Raw genomic sequence first — 19,091 nt, forward strand, 5'->3', positions numbered from 1 at the left:
CCACAGATCTCCCGATGTCCCTGCTCTCAAATGTTGTACTTGTGTGCTTCCCTCTCCCCATCTTGTCTCCCACTCCCCTAGCTCTTAAATGAGCCTCGATCTTGGATACAAAAACAAGAGAAAAATGACCACAGTGTGGTCACCAGCTGCGACGTGTAGAATCATGAGGATATCCGTTGCAATATGCGCTACCAAATTCGACCAGTCATTAAATTATACGCATGCACTAGCGTCAGACATGCACGTCCGAGTGTATGCGCATGCGCTATTCAAAAAGGCACCCCAACAACAAGAACAACAACGCAGTCCTCTCATAGAGCTGCTCGTCGCAGCTAAAAAAAAAAAAAAAAAAAACCCCCGCTTTTTCCCACGTGCTTCCTGTTGGGTCAATAACGGAACGTCATTGTATTTACTGAAACATCCTCACCTTGGGTGTTTCAAACACATAGAGCACCAATGGTTCCTTTGTGAATATGGTGCACCATATCCGTGACAGACGTGTACCACGTTCCACAAGGTTCAAGTAACCACAGATGAGGTTGTTACTTTGGACTGCATCTCCATGCTGCAAATGCAAATGGCCCCATCATTCATTATTTTCCATGACACCTGTCTTGTGAAATGCAAAACATACATTCTGTCATTGGATTGGTGGGGAGAGAAGGAGTTGTGGTCACTGTGATCGCAGCAATCCATCTAAGTATCTCAATTGCACTTTCTCTTAGGTTCGTTCTGTTCTAAGTCATACCAGTGTAGCAATGAGTAAATAAAAGGTATACCGGCCTATTTTAGTCCCACTGCAGGCCTCCTTTAACTTCTTTTAAGTGGTGTTTGGCAGAACTCATCACCGCTTGCCAAATGCAGGTCTGAGAGAGAAGTTTTTAACCATTCGACCAAACAGCCCGTTTTCGTGTAGCAATCACAACTTGCTGCTCGCTCCTGTGATATGAAACATTTTCCAGTTTGCTAAAACTCATCTTTTCATCCTTACCAGGTTTGCTCAATATATGAGTTTTCCCCCTCACTCCACCCCTCCCAGCTCCCTCCTTGCTTCCCCTCAGCCCGCTTCGCCCACCTGACCCCATTCTAGCTTCCCCCCTCATCCCGATCCCTATCTGTGTGGGCTTCCAGCATCCGAAGCCTCTGCTCCAACCTGAAAAGCCTCTCAATTCAGGCCGCTGCTGATGAAGCGGTCATCATCTGATTAACAGAATCATTCCTCCCACAGGACGTCCCTGACACTTTCACATGTCCTTCATTGTTGTCTCCTCTGGTTCAACAGACCTGAACTCTGTGTCGGAGGCTGAATGCACAAAACGTCACTATTTAAAAACTTGGTTGTTTCATTTCAGGACTGGGTAGGTTAACACCCTCAATCGCTGGTTTGTGAGATCATTGCCCAACTTCAAACCAAGCTTTGGCATACTTATACTCAGAGTCCCCACTCCCCTGGTACACACGTGTAATGCACTTGCCTCGATTGAGACCTCTTCTTCTCCGTCCATAGGCTCTGGATGCAGCGCTGTGTAGCAGTTTCGGCAAACACGGCCCAGTCGATTGTCATAGGTCAACTGCACCTTGTAGTCTGAGCAGCGACCGCAGACCACCTGGGAGTGATGAAGAGTGCTATTACAAACAAAGGAGTGTGTGGTCATACTGAACTCACTGCAGTGCTAATCATGTTTTTACGGCGGAGCCCATCGGGCAAAACCGTCTAGAACAGTGTTTGTCTATCTGTATGTATGTATGTCCCCTCAAACGTATACCAATCAGAGCTGATAATCTGGTCGCATGACAGGGTGATGTAATTACGTCTGATGTCATTACGTCAGTACGGCGGCTGATTCCACACACCGCCATTTTGATTCCAATTTCGTTCAGGCAAAACATATCGTCGAACCTGTCATATATCACAATCGCCATGCTCTACCTTTACATTTTTCATTCAGTGTGAAACACAAACAAACTGATTGTTAAAATGACCATGAAATATCGAAAGCATCGGCGTTATGGCTCTTCCAGCAATACGGTACGTATCGACCTTAGGCCGCATGCCTCATCTTCGGACAAATTAAGCCCAGGTTTCTTAATACAGAACTGTATCGTTTCAGGAGTATTGTTTTCACAATAATAATAATAATATAGTAAATATAACCATAACACTTTAATCCCAATGTCGTGAATACAAAGTTAATGGATTGAAGCGGTGTATGGTTCATGAATCATGATGATCGGTGTTCGGCACTAATATAATATACCGAGGAAGTAAGGAATTCACCTCAGTTTTTTTTATAGTAATGTCATTTTCGAAATAATGACAACGTAACGTTAATATTATCGTAAATCTAATCATAACACTAATCCATTCGTAGTGACTGCAAACGTACTGGAAGTTAAAATACATTATCTTCTACATATAAAGTAGCGGCAGCTAACTCCACCACTGACGAGACCTTACGTCCTTACGTCTCCACCACGAGACGTCTATCCTTATGCCTAAATCACACATAGGCGGATATTTTGGCGACTGCCGGCGATCAAGATTTTTCGGCGACCACTGGCGATTTCGGGCGGTCAAATATGGTCAGGCGGCAGTATGGCGACTGCAGGCGGCCACATTGCGACTGCATTGCGACGACGCCCCGAGTGGGATGGCGACTGTTGAAGATCGACGACGACTGCATTGCGGATGCACGGCGGCAGCGTGGCGACAGTCTGGCGGCTAGATTACGACCGATGGCGGATCGCGGCGACTGCATTGGGGCCGGGTGGCGGTTTACTCCGACGTCCGCAAGACTGCAATAAGACCGCCGGCGATTGGAGACGATTCACACAACTTTTTAAATCTTTATCTCTCTATTTTACATTTCACTTTATTCATTTCAATGATGTATGACATGAAGCATAAAGATGTTTGATGTACAATAAGAAAGTTAATAAAGATGTATCATTGTAATGTAATAATCAAACTTTTCTGCAGGGAGAGAGAATGGAAATAAAGTCCAACAAATTATTTCCACTGGTCCCAAGTCCCATAAATAAAGTTTCCAAAGGACCAAAGTCCCAAAAATAAAGTTCCCAAAAGTCCCAAGTCCAAACAATAAAGCCATATCCTTGTCGGCACCACAGGACCTCACTCCACGGAGACCCTCACACCATCCTGTCTTGCCATGGAATCGTGGTATGTCGTAATGCAGTCGCCAGGCAGTCGTATCTCTGTCGCCAATGGCCGTAACTCGGCCGCCACTAGTCCTACTGCTGTCGTCGTCAGTCTCCCATAGCCGCAGGGGAGACGTGGCAGTTCTTCTGTAGTCGATATGCAGCCGCAACAGTGTCGGCCCGTAGTCGGGAAGATGCCGCAGGCAGGCCGTATGGCATTCGCATCTCTGCCGTGCTAGCTGGTGGGGCGATTGCGGAAGATAAGGCCATTTTCCCTGCGAGAGCGGGGGTTAGCCTTGCGGTCCCCCATGACAATCTTCTCCATTTTGCCATATTTTCTACATCTCCCCTTGTTAACCCCCTTGCCCGCATTTCTTCTTCCACCATCTTTACCCAAGTCTTTCTCGGTCTTCCCCGTCCTCGACTTCTCCTTTAAGTAAATCCGACAGAGATTGGATAAATTTGACCTCAATACTTCCAGTGCAACTTGTTTGGAACATTCGGGAATAACTTCAAATTATAATGTCTCTGAGTCCACTTCTAGTATCATGTCCAATAAGGCCTTATTTTGAAAACATCCTTACACATGTTAAATGTGGACCAACCAAGGAAACATGCACATAGTCTTCAGCATTTCAACCTATATGTTCCTATATAGTGGCCGCAGGGGAGACGTGGCAGTTCTTCTGTAGTCGATATGCAGCCGCAACAGTGTCGGCCCGTAGTCGGGAAGATGCCGCAGGCAGGCCGTATGGCATTCGCATCTCTGCCGTGCTAGCTGGTGGGGCGATTGCGGAAGACTATGAGCGACTGGGTTGCGGCCGCTTTACGGTCTTATTACGGATACCGACGACAGCATGGCGGCTCCATCACGACAGCATGGCGGATTTTTTTCGAGTGCGACAGCGCGCCGTTTTTAAACATTTAAAAAAATATTTGGCCCCTTTACGGCTCTTGCCGACTGCAGCCGACCTGGGGAGGATAACCACGACTACAGGCGACCGTCCATTACGGTTTCATTACGATTGTTGGCGGGTGGTGGCGATTTTTCCAGTCGCCAGTAGTCGCTGACAAATCCGCCTATGTGTGACTTAGGCATTACGTCTATGATGTCATTACGACAGCTAACTCCACCACTGACATTTTATTTTACCAGTACACCCGTTCACAACGGGAGTGGCAGGAAGGGTCATTCATCTTTGGGGTATATAGATTACAGTCTCTCTATGGTCGGGTCTCAAGAACATCGGGTGTGTGTTCATTTACCAAGTTTATTGCAGGGAGATCGCCAAGAGGTTAAAGCATTCAAGCAAGCACGCCATTCAAAACCGTTAAGGAACGGCTGGCTTGGCAAGCGCTAGCTAGCTACTTGGTAAATGAGCACACTTCCAACCCTTGTGGGGTATATAGATTACAGTAGATCTTCGCTCAGTTCTGCAAGTAAAACTTACCTCATGGATGTCTGGATTCCTCCAAATTTCTTTGTTTAATGTTATAAACAGCATTAGTGACTGTTTACAACAACAACAACAACAACAACAACAACAACATGCATTTTAAGGCCATTTTCCCTGCGAGAGCGGGGGTTAGCCTTGCGGTCCCCCATGACAATCTTCTCCATTTTGCCCTATTTTCTACATCTCCCCTTGTTAACCCCCTTGCCCGCATTTCTTCTTCCACCATCTTTACCCAAGTCTTTCTCGGTCTTCCCCGTCCTCGACTTCTCCTTTAAGTAAATCCGACAGAGATTGGATAAATTTGACCTCAATACTTCCAGTGCAACTTGTTTGGAACATTCGGGAATAACTTCAAATTATAATGTCTCTGAGTCCACTTCTAGTATCATGTCCAATAAGGCCTTATTTTGAAAACATCCTTACACATGTTAAATGTGGACCAACCTAAGAAACATGCACATAGTCTTCAGCATTACAACCTATATGTTCCTATATAGTGGGGCGTCAAAGCCGTTGTGCATTTTGTGATAAATACATTGGCACAAAGATGGACTGATATAGGAGTATCGATCGGACCTGGACAGTTGTCTGTGACATAAGGGTGAAAGGTGTGAGGAGAGCTCGGCGGGTGAAGTACGAACCGAGAATGAAGGTGTGAAGGTTGAAAGAGGTGACAGTAAGGGAGGCATTAAAAGAGAGGCTGAGTAGGGTGGAGGATGATGTGGTTGAGCTTGAAATGGTTGTATGTCAATGAAAGATAGTCTGTTGGGAGCCGTTGGTGAGGTACGTGTATGGACAAAAGGACCACCGAGGCACTCGGAAACATGGTGGTGGGATGATGAAGTTGGAAAGATGATTGACGAGAAGAGGAAGAAGTTCAAGGAGTGGCAGAAGGCGAAGGGTACGGGGCAGAAAAATCAGAGCATGAAAGTTATAAGGCAGTCAAGAAGGCTGCAAAGAAAGAGGTAGCAAAGGCGCAGGAGGCATGTAGGAAAATGTTCGGAGAACGCTTGGATTCGGAAGAGGGTCAGAGAGCGGTATTCAGGATTGCAAAGCAGATAGCGAAAGAGAGGTGTGATGTGATGGGGGTGCGTTGCTTGAAGGATGAAGTGGGACAAATCGTTGTGGACCCAGATGGAATTAAAGGAAGATGGAAAAGATATATGGAAATGCTGTTGAATGCAGAGAATGAATGGGATGGCAACATAGAGAGTAACCCAGTTTTAGGACCGGCAGAGAAGATAACTGAGAAGGAAGTTGAGGAAGCGATAAAAGCAATGAAGAGTAGAAAAGCGGGAGGGCCGACGGGAGTTGTTGGAGATATGTTGAAGGCAGCAGGAAGTTGGGGTGTGAAGAGAATGACAGATCTGTAATCTGGTGGTGAAAGAAGGCCGCATTCCAGTGGATTGGGAACTGAGTACCCTCGTCTTTCTATACAATGCGAAAGGTGACCCTCTGGACTGTGGCTTGTATCGAGCGATAAAGTTATTGGAGCATGGAATGAAGGTATTGGAAAGGGTGTTGGAGAGGAGGATAAGGAAGAAAATGAAGATTGACGAAATGCAGTTTGGATTTATGCCAGGAAGAGGAACGACAGACACGCTTTTTATTGTGAGGCAGTTGCAGGAGAAGTACATGGAGAAGAGGACGAAGTTGTTTCTTGGGTTTGTTGATATGGAGAAAACATTCGATAGGGTTCCACGTGAAGTAGTGACATGGGCATTGAGGAAGTTAGGAGTGGAGGAATGGTTGATCAGAGTAGTGATGGCAATGTACAAATGAGCGTGCACAGCTGTAAGGACGAAGGACGGGAACAGTGGTGAGTTTGAGGTGAAGGTGGGAGTGCATCAGGGGTCATATCTCCAACTAAGTCCACTAATATTAATTGTAGCTGGAGGTGCTGGCTCAGAACGTAAAGGAGGGTTTACCGTGGGAGTTGTTGTATGCAGAGTTCTGGTGTTGATTGCGGAAAGTATGGATGGACTGAAGGAAAAGATGAACAAGTGGAAGGAATGTATGGAGACAAAAGGTCTGAAGGTGAATATTGGAAAGACGAAGGTGATGGCAAGTGGTAAAGCATGTGGTGAGGTGGAAAGAACTGGGAAGTGGCCATGTGCTGTGTGCAGGAAGGGTGTCGGAGTGAACTCCATTCAATGTACAATGTGTGCTGAGTGGGTTCATCAAAAATGTAGTGGTTTGAGAGGGTCATTAACCAGTGTGACAGCTACATTCAAATGTAAGGTGTGCACAGAGGGAGCTGCAGATGGAGGAAATGTTGAGTTGGATCTTGGAGACGGCGTGAAGCTGTAAGGTGTGAAAACATTTTGCTACCTCGGAGACGTGTTGAATGGAGAAGGTGGATCAGACTCGGCAACGGTTGCTCGAGTGATATGTGCATGGAAGAAGTTTCAGGAACTGAGTGGCGTGCTGATGAGGAGGGGAGTGTCGTTGAAGCTGAAGGAAAAGGTGTATGCTGCATGTGTGAGAAGTGTTATGATTTATGGGAGCGAGACATGGGTAATGAACGTAGAGCAGCAACGAAGGCTGGGAAGGGTGGAAATGCGAATGGTTCGGTGGATGTGTGGAGTATCGTTGAGAGAGAAGAAGACAAATGATGAATTGCGAAAGATGATGGAAATCGAGCCTGTGATTGATGCTGTAAAGAGGAACAGGTTGAGATGGTTTGATCATGCATTGAGGAAGGATAAAAGTGACTGGTTGAGAAGAGTGATGGAAATGAATGTAGATTGAAGTAGAGGATGGGGAAGACCGAGAAAGACTTGGCTAAAGATGGTGGAAGAAGAAATGCGGGCAAGGGGGTTAACAAGGGGAGATGCAGAAAATAGGGCAAAATGGAGAAGATTGTCATGGGGACCGCAAGGCGAACCCCCGCTCTAGCAGGGAAAATGGCCATACAATGCATATTGTTGTGTGTTGTTGATCGGACCTGGATATTAGGGCATTGCAGATTTGTCTTTTGACGACCGTGGCAGCCATCTTACAAAATGGCTGCCAAGTGATATGGAAACTGAGGAACTGCTTAATTCAAAAGTACATGGTTTTAGTGGGGTAATTAGCCAATGATGGGTTCTATGAGATTAGTATGAATCATTTCTAATGAGACATTGTGCTATATAGCGTACTAGCAGAAGTAACCGGCATTGCCGGGCGGGGGAGGGGATGGGAACGAGGGGCGGGGGAAGGGGATGGGAGGGGAACGGGGAGGAGAGGAGGGAGGGGTAAGGGGAGGGGGGGTGGGGGAAGGGGAGGAAGAGGGGGGAGGGGAAGTGGGGGAGGAGAGGGGGATGGGGGTGTGGGGAGGACAGAAGGGGGAAGGGGAGGGCCAGTCAACAATGACGTTGCAGCACAGGCTGAGATTCAGTGTATAATGTTCCTTGCTGAAATGCGCTAAGTTAAATATGAATAAAAAATATGGATCTCGTCATCGGAGGTCATTTTTAGGTAGGCCATGTCCTTCCCAGGCCCAATGGCTATGTCTATGCCAAAAATCAAGTACGTGAGCGAGTCTGGCGCATTGAATTGAAAATATATAGAACGCTCATACTCCGTGAAAAGTGTAGCGGCCGTGTCGCCATCTTGGTTAGCACAACTCCACCGACTCGCTTCGCGGATCTCGTTTGTTTTGAACGTGTCCCAGATTTTAAAAGCCAGACAACTGTTAAAATGCCATTTTGTGCGGCAATAAACTGCTCCAATCGGTTACGGAAGGGTTGTGGAAAGACGTTTCACAGCTGTTTCAAAGACGTTTAATTCATATCGCACAAAATCGACACAAAACACGATCGCACAAAAGGTGAAAAAACTCAATCGCTTTTCGCTCTGAATTACGTGCAAACGCGTGACGGAAATCACCATCGCCCAGCATCGAGTGCCAACCAAGATGGCGCCCGGGAGCTGCATCTCCACCTGTGTGGTGTGAATGGCAATGGTCATTCTATATATTTTCAGTTCAGTGGTCTGGCGGCGAGGATGGAACATCATGTGATCGCTCTGAGCGAATCAGCGAGCTGCTCTGGCACAGGCTGAGATTCCGTGTATAATGTTCCTCGCTGAAATGCGGTGAGGTAAATATGAATTAAAAAATATGGATCTTGTCAAATATTTTTAGGTAGGCCATGTCCTTCCCAGGCTCAATGGCCATGTCTATGCCAAATATCAAGTACGTGAGCCTCTCCGTTTAGGAGTCTATAGGTAACACACAAACAAACTGTGTTTTATATACAGACTTGGCATTTATTATGGAATTTTTTTTTGTGGGGGTGAACTTACTTTTCAAGATGTCTTAGAACCAAAAGTTCATTGGAATTATGTTGAAATTATTCTAGATTTTGTTAATGTGACCTTTAAAAGAAACAAAAACCACATTTGACATTTCGAAATAAATAAATTGATCCTTGAAAGTGATGTAAACTGATATCGAACTCAATTCATGGACAATACTGTGTTAAACTTCTGTACGTTTTCCAGAAGTATCTCTTTATTTTGCACATCAGCCAAATTTTTTTTTAACAAAAACAAAAGTTAAATTACGACTGAGATTACGGACAGTAAAATTACAGTTCAGTACTTCGTGTAACCCCCACGAGCATTCAGGAGAGCACGTACACGTCGAGGCATGCTGTTCACGAGATTTGCCAAGGCTTGGACAGGAATCGCTTGCCATGCAGTGACAATAGCCTGCTGCAATTCATGCACAGAGGTCGGCTGCTGGTCCAAGTGGTCGATTTGACGCGTTAATTCTGCCCACAAGTTCTCTTTCGGATTCATATCCGGGGACATGGCAGGCCACTCCATATGCCCTACACCACAGTCAGCAAGAAAGTGTTGGATCATGCGAGCACGATGAGGCCGTGCATTGTCATCTTTGAAGACAAAGTTTCCTCGAAAGGCTGCACGAGCAAATGGAAGCAATGTTTCTTCCAGAATGGCCCTGTACTTGAACTGGTTCAGGTTTCCATTCAGAACAACCAGGTCAGTTTTGCCCCCTGCATGAAAAGCGGCCCAAACGGTCACCCCACCACCTCCAGCTTGGACTCTTGGCACTATACAATCTTTGTTGTAGGCTTCATGCACTTGTCTGCGTACTCGGACGCGGACATCTTGACGATAGACCAGAAATCTAGACTCGTCACTGAAGGTCACGTGATTCCAGTGTCTTGGCTGCCATTGACGGTGCTCTCTGGCCCACTGCAATCGGCGCTGGCAGTGTTGTCTGGTCAGGCATGGCTTTCTCAGGGGACGCCTGGCACGATAGCCTGCTTGAACCAGTCGTTGGTTGACTAGCCTTCTGGATACAGGCACATTTGTCAGTTGCTGCCACTCAGCCCTAAGCCGATTAGCTGACTTGGTATGGCCATTGCGGACTAACCAGTGCAGCTGGCGATCATCCCTCCTTGTGGTTCTGCGGGGACGTCCTGGCCTCGGTATTGGAGTAGGGACACCCCTCTGAGCATTTCGTTTCAGGATCTTTGACACCTGACCTTGAGTGATGCCATACTGCCGAGCAATAGCACGCTGTTTCATGCCGTAATTTCGTAAAGCCACCACTCCATGACAAACAGCATTGTCGAGTTGACGGACCATCTCCAGAGGAAGCGGCAATAACTTTGGGAGACGTGCAGCAGTTGTTTTCCACTAATACAGAACGCAACAACCCTTGTATACCCGACTGTGAAGCCAATCATCAAATGCACCTGTCCGTACATTTTGCCACGCCACCTGTGATATAATCCTGTTGTTGACTTCTTGCTGCGACAGACAATCAGTGACATGGTTCTTTTAACAAATAAATCACCAAAGTGTAAAAGAAACTCACCAGATTGATATACTGAGTTGAGAAAGTAAATCCAAGTCAAGAAAAAAAAAAAATTCCATATTAAATGCCAAGTCTGTATATAGATAAAATGGATATTTTGGTGACTGGTCCGCAGGTTGGTCGGAGCGATGAAGAGAAGGACAAGTTCTGGTGTGCAATAGAGAAGCTGATGGAAAACGTGAAAGATGAGGAAGTTGTTGTGGTAGGAGGAGACCTAAATGGACATGTGGGAAGGAGTATGGATGGTTTTGAGGGAGTTCATGGGTTTTTTTTTTTGGTTTTTTTTTTTGTATACTGAATCGAGGCTCGTGAAAGAGCTAACATTTATTTCACAAACAAATCAACCAGACAAACAAAACATATAAAAAGAGGGAGCGGAAGACAAGATGGGGAGAGAAGGGGAAGCACACAAACACAACATTTGAGAGCAGGGAGAAGTGTGGGAGGTAGAGGGCTTGGGGGGAGGAGGCGTGGGAAGGGGGGGGGGGGGGGGGAGAGGTATAAAACACAAGGGGACCGAAATTAGCGGGGGTAGAAAAGATCAAGGTTTTGGATGGGGGAAGATAAGAGATGGTGGTGAACAGCTGTTTTAAAGACCTGGAGGGTGGAGTGGGATTGAATAGAGTGAGGGAGTTTGTTCCAGAGGCGGGAGAAAAGAGGAATGAAGGAGTGAAGGTGAGCAGAAAGTCTTGATTTTGGCAGTTTAACCATAAGAGGGTTGCAGGCAGATCTTGTGCGACCTGTAGGAATATTTGGGGGACAGAGCCCAGAGAGAGCTGGGGGGGCAAGGCCAGAGAGGAGTCGGTAGAAGACGGAAAGACCACCAACCTGCCTGCGGTGAGTGAGTGAAAGGCCCTTGGAGTTAGCTTCATCGCGGGAGATTCCAATGATTCTGAACGCTTTGGTTTCAACAGCGTGAAGACGAGCTAGGTGTGAGGCAGGAGCACCAGCCCAGAGGGGAGAGCAGTATTCCAGAGAGCTGCGGATGAAAGCCTTGTAAGTGGTGAGGAGCTCAGGTGTACCAAGGAAGGACTTCGCACGATGGAGGATGCCCAGTCGGCGACTGGCTTTGGAGGCCAGATTTGAAATGTGGTTTTCCCAGGAAAGATCATGGCAGATAGTGAGACCCAAAAGATTGAGTGACAGAACTTCTTGGAGAGGATTATTCAGAAAGTGGATGGTAGGGTTGTCCAGTCGGTCTTTTCGGAGAGACATCGTAAGAGTGTGAGATTTGTCAGGATTGAAAGACATGTTCCATTTGTTTGCCCAGTCTGTGATTTTGTCCAGGTCTGCAGAAAGTGAGGAGGCTGCAGACTGCCGATCTGAGGGATGAGGAATGGAGCGACAGAGAGTAGAGTCGTCAGCAAAGAGATAGAGGGGATTTTCAAGAGAGTCAGAGAGATCATTGATGAAGACCAGAAAAAGCACAGGTCCCAGAACACTGCCTTGGGGAACTCCAGCCTGAACAGGAAGAGGAGATGAGAGAAACCCATTCAGGGCCACACGTTGACTACGAACAGAGAGGAAGTCCGCCAGCCATGCGTGGAGATTTCCATGGATACCAAAGGAGGAGAGTTTGGTGAGCAGAGCGGGGTGCCAGACCGTATCGAAGGCACGTGAAATGTCAAGGGAGACCGCTCTAATTTCCTGTTTGGCGTTGAGGACCTCCATCCATTGTTGAGAAAGCAGAAGCAGCATGTCCAGAGTAGAGTGACCAGGTCTGAAACCAAATTGATGGTCAGAGATCAAGCCATTGGAGAAGAGGAAAGATTTCATATCTGAAGCAATGATGGATTCCATGACTTTGCTGATAATTGGGAGAAGGCTGATTGGTCTGTAGTTGCTAGGATCTGTTTTTGCACCTTTTTTGTGCAAAGCGGTGATGTTGGCTGATTTCCAAGCAGATGGCAGATGACCTTGAGCAAAAGAGAGGGTGAAGAGAACAGAAAGAGGGAGTGAAAGAGCGGAAGAACATGATTTTAGGACCCGTGGGCTGATGCCGTCAGGACCAGTTGCAGAATCAGAGTCGAGGGTTGACAGAAACTTTTCCACCTTGTCAGGAGGAAAGGACACAGAGTCCAGGAGCAGCTGGGTACGACTGGGTACGGTGGGTATAGAGAGGGATGGGTTTGGGACATAAGATTTAGAGGCAAACACAGAGTTGAGGCATTCAGCTTTTTCATGTGCGGAGTCAGCCGTGTAGCCGTTTGAGGTGAGGGAGGGGATGGAGGGGGAACAAACACCAGAAACAGATTTGACCAGACGCCAACAGGATTTGGAAGAGGGAGACAGATAAGAGAGTTCGGTCTTGAGAACGGTGAGATATTGTTTCCTGGCTCTCCTGAGGGTGGACACACACTTGTTTCAGGCTTTGTGAAAGGAAATGAGATTTCCTTTACGGATATGGTGTGAGAAATGGAGAAGGTGTAAGGATTTTGGAGTTTGCTGATGGAGCTGATTTGTTGATTTGTAATACTCAGTTCCAGAAAGTGGATAATAAGCTTGTTACATACACGTCAGGTGGGTCGACGACAACCGTTGACTACCTGATGGTGCGTAGGCGAGATAGGGGGCACCTCCGGGACACAAAGGTGATCCCGGGGGAGGAGGCTGTTTCACAGCACAACTTGGTTGTCTGCGACATAAGGGTGAAAGGTGCGAGGAGAGCTCGGCGGGTGAAGTACCAACCGAGAATGAAGGTGTGGAGGTTGAAAGAGGTGACAGTAAGGGAGGCATTGAAAGAGAGGCTGAGTAGGGCAGCAGATGATGGGGTTGAGCTTGAAAGTGGTTGGATGTCAATGAAAGCTAGTCTGTTGGGAGCCGTTGGTGAGGTATGTGGATGGACAAAAGGACCACTGAGGCACTCGGAAACATGGTGGTGGGATGATGAAGTTGGAAAGAGGATTGACGAGAAGAGGAAGAAGTTCAAGGAGTGGCAGAAGGCGAAGGGTACGGGAGCAGAAACAGCAGAGCATGAAAGTTATAAGGCAGCCAAGAAGGCTGCAAAGAAAGAGGTAGCAAAGGCGCAGGAGGCATGTAGGAAAATGTTCGGAGAATGCTTGGTTTCGGAAGAGGGTCAGAGAGAAGTATTCAGGATTGCAAAGCAGATAGCGAAAGAGAGGTGTGATGTGATGGGGGTGAGTTGCTTGAAGGATGAAGTGGGACAAATCGTTGTGGACCCAGATGGAATTAAAGGAAGATGGAAAAGATATATGGAAATGCTGTTGAATACAGAGAATGAATGGGATGGCAACATAGAGAGTAACCCAGTTTTAGGACCGGCAGAGAAGGTAACTGAGAAGGAAGTTGAGGAAGCGATAAAAGCAATGAAGAGTAGAAAAGCGGGAGGCCCGATGGGAGTTGTGGGAGATATGTTGACGGCAGCAGGAAGTTGGGGTGTGAAGAGAATGACAGAGATCTGTAATCTGGCAGTGAAAGAAGGCCGCATTCCAGTGGATTGGGAACTGAGTACCCTCGTCCCTCTATTCAAGGGGAAAGGTGACCCTCTAGAGTCTAGAGTGTGGCTCGTACCGAGCGATAAAGTTATTGGAGAATGGAATGAAGGTATTGGAAAGGGTGTTGGAGAGGAGGATAAGGAAGAAAGTGAAGATCGACGAAATGCAGTTTGGATTTATGCCAGGAAGAGGAACGACAGACGCGCTTTTTATTGTGAGGCAGTTGCAGCAGAAGTACACGGAGAAGCGGAGGAAGTTGTTTCTTGGGTTTGTTAATCTGGAGAAAGCATTCGATCGGGTTCCACGCAAAGTATTGAAATGGGCAATGAGGAGGTTAGGAGTGGAGGAATGGTAGATCAGAGTAGTGATGGCAATGTACAAAACAGCGCGCACAGCTGTAAGGACGAAGGACGGGAACAGTGGTGAGTTTGAGGTGAAGTTGGGAGTGCATCAGGGTTCGGTACTAAGTCCACTACTATTTGTAGCTGTGATGGAGGTGCTGGCTCAGAACGTAAAGGAGGGTTTACCGTGAGAGTTGTTGTATGCAGATGATCTGGTGTTGATTGCGGAAAGTATGGATGGACTGAAGGAAAAGATGAACAAGTGGAAGGAATGTATGGAGACAAAAGGTCTGAAGGTGAACATAGGAAAGACGAAGGTGATGGCAAGTGGTAAAGCATGTGGTGAGGTGGAAAGAACTGGGAAGTGGCCCTGTGCTGTGTGCAGGAAGGGTGTCGGAGTGAACTTCATTCAATGTACAATGTGCGCTGAGTGGGTTCATCAAAAATGTAGTGGTCTGAGAGGGTCATTAACCAGTGTGGCAACTACATTCAAATGTAAGGTGTGCACAGAGGGAGCTGCACACGGGGGAATGTTGAGTTGGATCTTGGAGACGGCGGGAAGCTGGAAGGTGTGAAAACATTTTGCTACCTCGGAGACGTGCTGAATGGAGAAGGTGGATCAGACTCGGCAACGGTTGCTAGAGTGAGATGTGCATGGAAGGAGGTTCGCGAACTGAGTGACGTGCTGATGAGGAGGGGAGTGTCGTTGAAGCTGAAGGGAAAGGTGTATGCTGCATGTGTGAGAAGTGTTATAATTTATGGGAGCGAGACATGGGTAATGAACGTAGAGCAGCAACGAAGGTTGGAAAGGGTGGAAATGCGAATGGTTCGATGGATGTGCGGAGTATCGTTGAGAGAGAGGAAGACAAATGATGAATTGCAAAAAATGATGGGAATAGAGCCTGTGATTGATGCTGTGAAGAGGAACAGGTTGAGGTGGTTTGGTCATGTGTTGAGGAAGGATGAAATTGACTGGTTGAGAAGAGTGATGGAAATGAATGTGGAAGGAAGTAGAGGACGGGGAAGACTGAGAAAGACTTGGCTAAAAATGGTGAAAGAAGAAATGCGGGCAAGGGGGTTAACAAGGAGAGATGCAGAAAATAGGGCAAGATGGAGAAGATTGTCATGGGGACCGCAAGGCTAACCCCCGCTCTAGCAGGGAAAATGGCCTTAAAATGCATGTTGTTGTTTTGTTGTTGGTGACTGGTGCAGAAATGTCATTTTCTGTGATGAAATAACTTTGTTTTATTAATAACATACTAAGACCACCAAGCCAGTCAGCTGACCTTGCCTGATTACCATGAAGAGCATAATCAGATGAGGTGTATGAAAATGATCAAGGTGAAGAAAAATGAAACCATTTTGCGCTTACCTTTCTATTAACTCGTGTCTAAGTGTAGGCCTAAATCATGAGCGGAAACTCTAAATCTAGGTGGAGATACCCATGTTTATCTACCAGAAGAAAAGCTATTACTGTGGCATGGTTGGCACGGAACAGAAGTGCAAACAAAGCCCTTAAAAGTATTCGATACATCAGTCAAACAATGTCACTATGGCATTGAACATTGAGTGCAGTCCTCATCAGATATTGCACTTAATTCTGTACAGAGCCTCAGGCCTCGCCATTGTCACAGTCGTTCTAATTGTGTCTCATTGGAGGCCAGGGTGTCAATTGTGTTGGGCATTCTAGTGCAGCCTTCCTGCACTTGCAGCGCTTCACATAACCCTCCTTGCATTCGTAGGGCACAAGGTCATAGGAGGTCTGGGTAGTGTGGTCCAGTGCGGCTCGACCAGACTGTCGTCGGTCTTGGTCCACACCTAGCTGGTCTGTGAAGTCATTGCAATCACTGGCGGCCATTTCGTAAGATGGTTGCCATTGCTTTCAGAGGCCAAATCTACAAAGCCCCAATATCCGGATTTGCACTACCACTGCAATAGTAACTATGGTAACAGCTTCACTTCTCTTCAGGAAGTCTGGCCAGCTTCTCATCAACCTCAGTACTGCGTATTGGACTTTGTCAAGGCCCTGGTTCTTGTAACAGCTGTTGAGCTGGCACCATGGCCTTGCTTGCCCTCCTTGTGGTGGCCGCTGTTCAGGCTTCCTGCTGCTGAGGGCCTATTGACGATCTTAAGCCACCTATCCTGTGCTACGAAGATCTCCCTCGTAGTCATGATATGTTATCTGTTTCTCTGAAAGATTCGTCTTTTCGACAACACGGATGGTTTGCTGTATTTTCAGTTCTGACAGCTTCTTGCCTTGGATGGATCTTGGCATTGGCCACTACATCTCATGCTTCGAAGCTTTTGTTGGAAGGAGGGTTCGGAGCTTTCGCCCCATGAAGAATTCTGCCGGTGATCGTCCATGTTCTAATGGGGCATCCCTGTAGGCCAACGTAGCCAGGTAGGGATATTATCGCTCCCCAGCCTTTTAAAGGTCGTTTCACGATTTTGACACTGTCCTCAGCCAAACCGTTCAACTGGGTATAATATGGGCGTGACAAGATGTGCTTGAACAGGCAGTCTGTTGTGAACTGCTTGTTTACTGGATTAACAAATTGGTGACTTCCATTACTCACGCCCAGCATCGGGATCTCTTGGCATTCAAAGATTGATTTGAAATCGATGATGACCCAATTGCTAATCTCCAATGTAAGCAGTGCTACTTCCAGATAGTTGGAGAAATAGCCTGTAACCAGTATAGTCTAGTAGGAAGACTAGGTCCCCCTGCACCCCCCGGAGATATACTTCTAATCAGTGTTTCTAGATTGGAAAAAATGTGTAGAAAATGACTAGCTATGGCCCCAAGCTGAAAAAATGTCCCACATACCATTTTTATGCAAATTACTGCTGCAAATTTTATGCAAAATTATGCAAATTTTATGCAAATTTTTGATGAGGAGTAGAGTTGAGGGGTCTTTGAGGGCTTCATCGAGGTGCTCTCGGTTGCAAGACTGGGTCATTCTGAGAAGCACAGCAGGGTCAGAGATCATGATGTTCTCCTCCTCAGTGAATCTCTCCATCAACAGCCTCTCCATTGCCTCACACACTGTTTTGAGGCAAAAGAGGGACTTTGCGTAGGCCTTTCCACTGAGAACACCTTTGAGAGATCCACTTGTTACTAGTTGTGCCTCAAAGAGAATCTCTGCATATCCAGAACCACGCATCTTGTGTCCAGTGAGCATCCCGATGTAGTTCATGGATGTGTGGAAGGGTCCAATCGTTACTACATGACTAGCAAATTCATTTGGCCAGCGCCAGATGATGGGAAGGGCTTTCATGCAGACACCCAGATCAAATGTATTCAGGACCCATCTCTGACCCACCTCAGCAGTTGCTGCCTCGGAACGCTTCAGTAGCTCACGAACAACTGCGTTGTCTGTGATCGGTTGGTGGATAGGCGTGCAGTAGTCGACTGTTGATTTGCTGGGTGGGGGAGAACCAGTTGCAGAGGTGAAACCCCCTAGCCCAGGCACAGGCTGCAGGCCATTGCCATGCCATGCAGGCACCAGGCACAGACCGATCACAGACAACGCAGTTGTTCGTGAGCTACTGAAGCGTTCCGAGGCAGCAACTGCTGAGGTGGGTCAGAGATGGGTCCTGAATACATTTGATCTGGGTGTCTGCATGAAAGCCCTTCCCATCATCTGGCGCTGGCCAAATGAATTTGCTAGTCATGTAGTAACGATTGGACCCTTCCACACATCCATGAACTACATCGGGATGCTCACTGGACACAAGATGCGTGGTTCTGGATATGCAGAGATTCTCTTTGAGGCACAACTAGTAACAAGTGGATCTCTCAAAGGTGTTCTCAGTGGAAAGGCCTACGCAAAGTCCCTCTTTTGCCTCAAAACAGTGTGTGAGGCAATGGAGAGGCTGTTGATGGAGAGATTCACTGAGGAGGAGAACATCATGATCTCTGACCCTGCTGTGCTTCTCAGAATGACCCAGTCTTGCAACCGAGAGCACCTCGATGAAGCCCTCAAAGACCCCTCAACTCTACTCCTCATCAAAAATTTGCATAAAATTTGCATAATTTTGCATAAAATTTGCAGCAGTAATTTGCATAAAAATGGTATGTGGGACATTTTTTCAGCTTGGGGCCATAGCTAGTCATTTTCTACACATTTTTTCCAATCTAGAAACACTGATTAGAAGTATATCTCCGGGGGGTGCAGGGGGACCTAGTCTTCCTACTAGACTAGTAGATATGGCTTACTAGCAAAGTGGAATATGTCACCCCTAACATTGACCCATGCTTTGTTTGGCCTTTCATTTTGGCTGTTGGGGTTTTTCTCGTTGGGCACCGTGGTGTTTCAGGCATACTTCGCAATGGCCCACATAGAATTCCACCTGGCCATTCATTGCTGGCCAATGGATGGCCTCCTCCCATCGTTTCCAGTTCTCGTTGCCCATGTGACCCTCGTGAATCCTGATGAGCATGTCTCCGTGCATGCTGAAGGGAACAACTATCCGCTGACCGTTTAGCAGGATTTCTGCAGAGTAAGGCTTTGGGCACTGGATACTCATATCAGTTTGTAGTTCGGTCATCACAGAAGTTGTTGTAGGTGAGGTAGTGCTCCTCCAAATATTAATTGAAGACTGTTGAACACAAATCACCTTCTTGTCACTTTCAAACCCCTTCCATCCATTTAGCAGTACTTGGGCATGGTATATAAGGTGGTGTATAAGACAACTGCATCAACGGTGCTAGACTTCCTGAATTGTTTTTTCATGATCTTTGAAATCATTTTATTTAAATTGAAGTATATACTTGAACACTGCATCGGGTAACGTGCTATATGAACTCTCTCGTTAGTCTCTGCCATTTTCAGTGGTCTCA

The 19,091-nt window shown here is 46.8% G+C and overlaps 1 protein-coding gene across 4 annotated transcripts in view; it reads right to left on the reverse strand.

Moving 5' to 3' along the window:
• The window catches only part of LOC137437508 (FYVE, RhoGEF and PH domain-containing protein 1), a 246,501-nt gene that overhangs the window by 1,334 nt on the left and 226,076 nt on the right, over positions 1-19,091 (reverse strand). For all 4 annotated transcript variants that reach the window (XM_078766002.1, XM_078766001.1, XM_068131886.2 and 1 more), the window contains 2 exons: positions 1,476-1,607; positions 428-565 (listed from right to left, as the gene is read on the reverse strand). In XM_078766002.1, the coding sequence (XP_078622128.1) occupies positions 428-565; positions 1,476-1,607 (270 nt within the window). The remainder of the gene's footprint in view (positions 1-427; positions 566-1,475; positions 1,608-19,091) is intronic.

The sequence above is a fragment of the Myxine glutinosa genome, chromosome 12 (genome assembly GCF_964187855.1).
Source record: "Myxine glutinosa chromosome 12, kmMyxGlut1.1, whole genome shotgun sequence".
Taxonomy (NCBI): Eukaryota; Metazoa; Chordata; class Myxini; order Myxiniformes; family Myxinidae; genus Myxine; species Myxine glutinosa.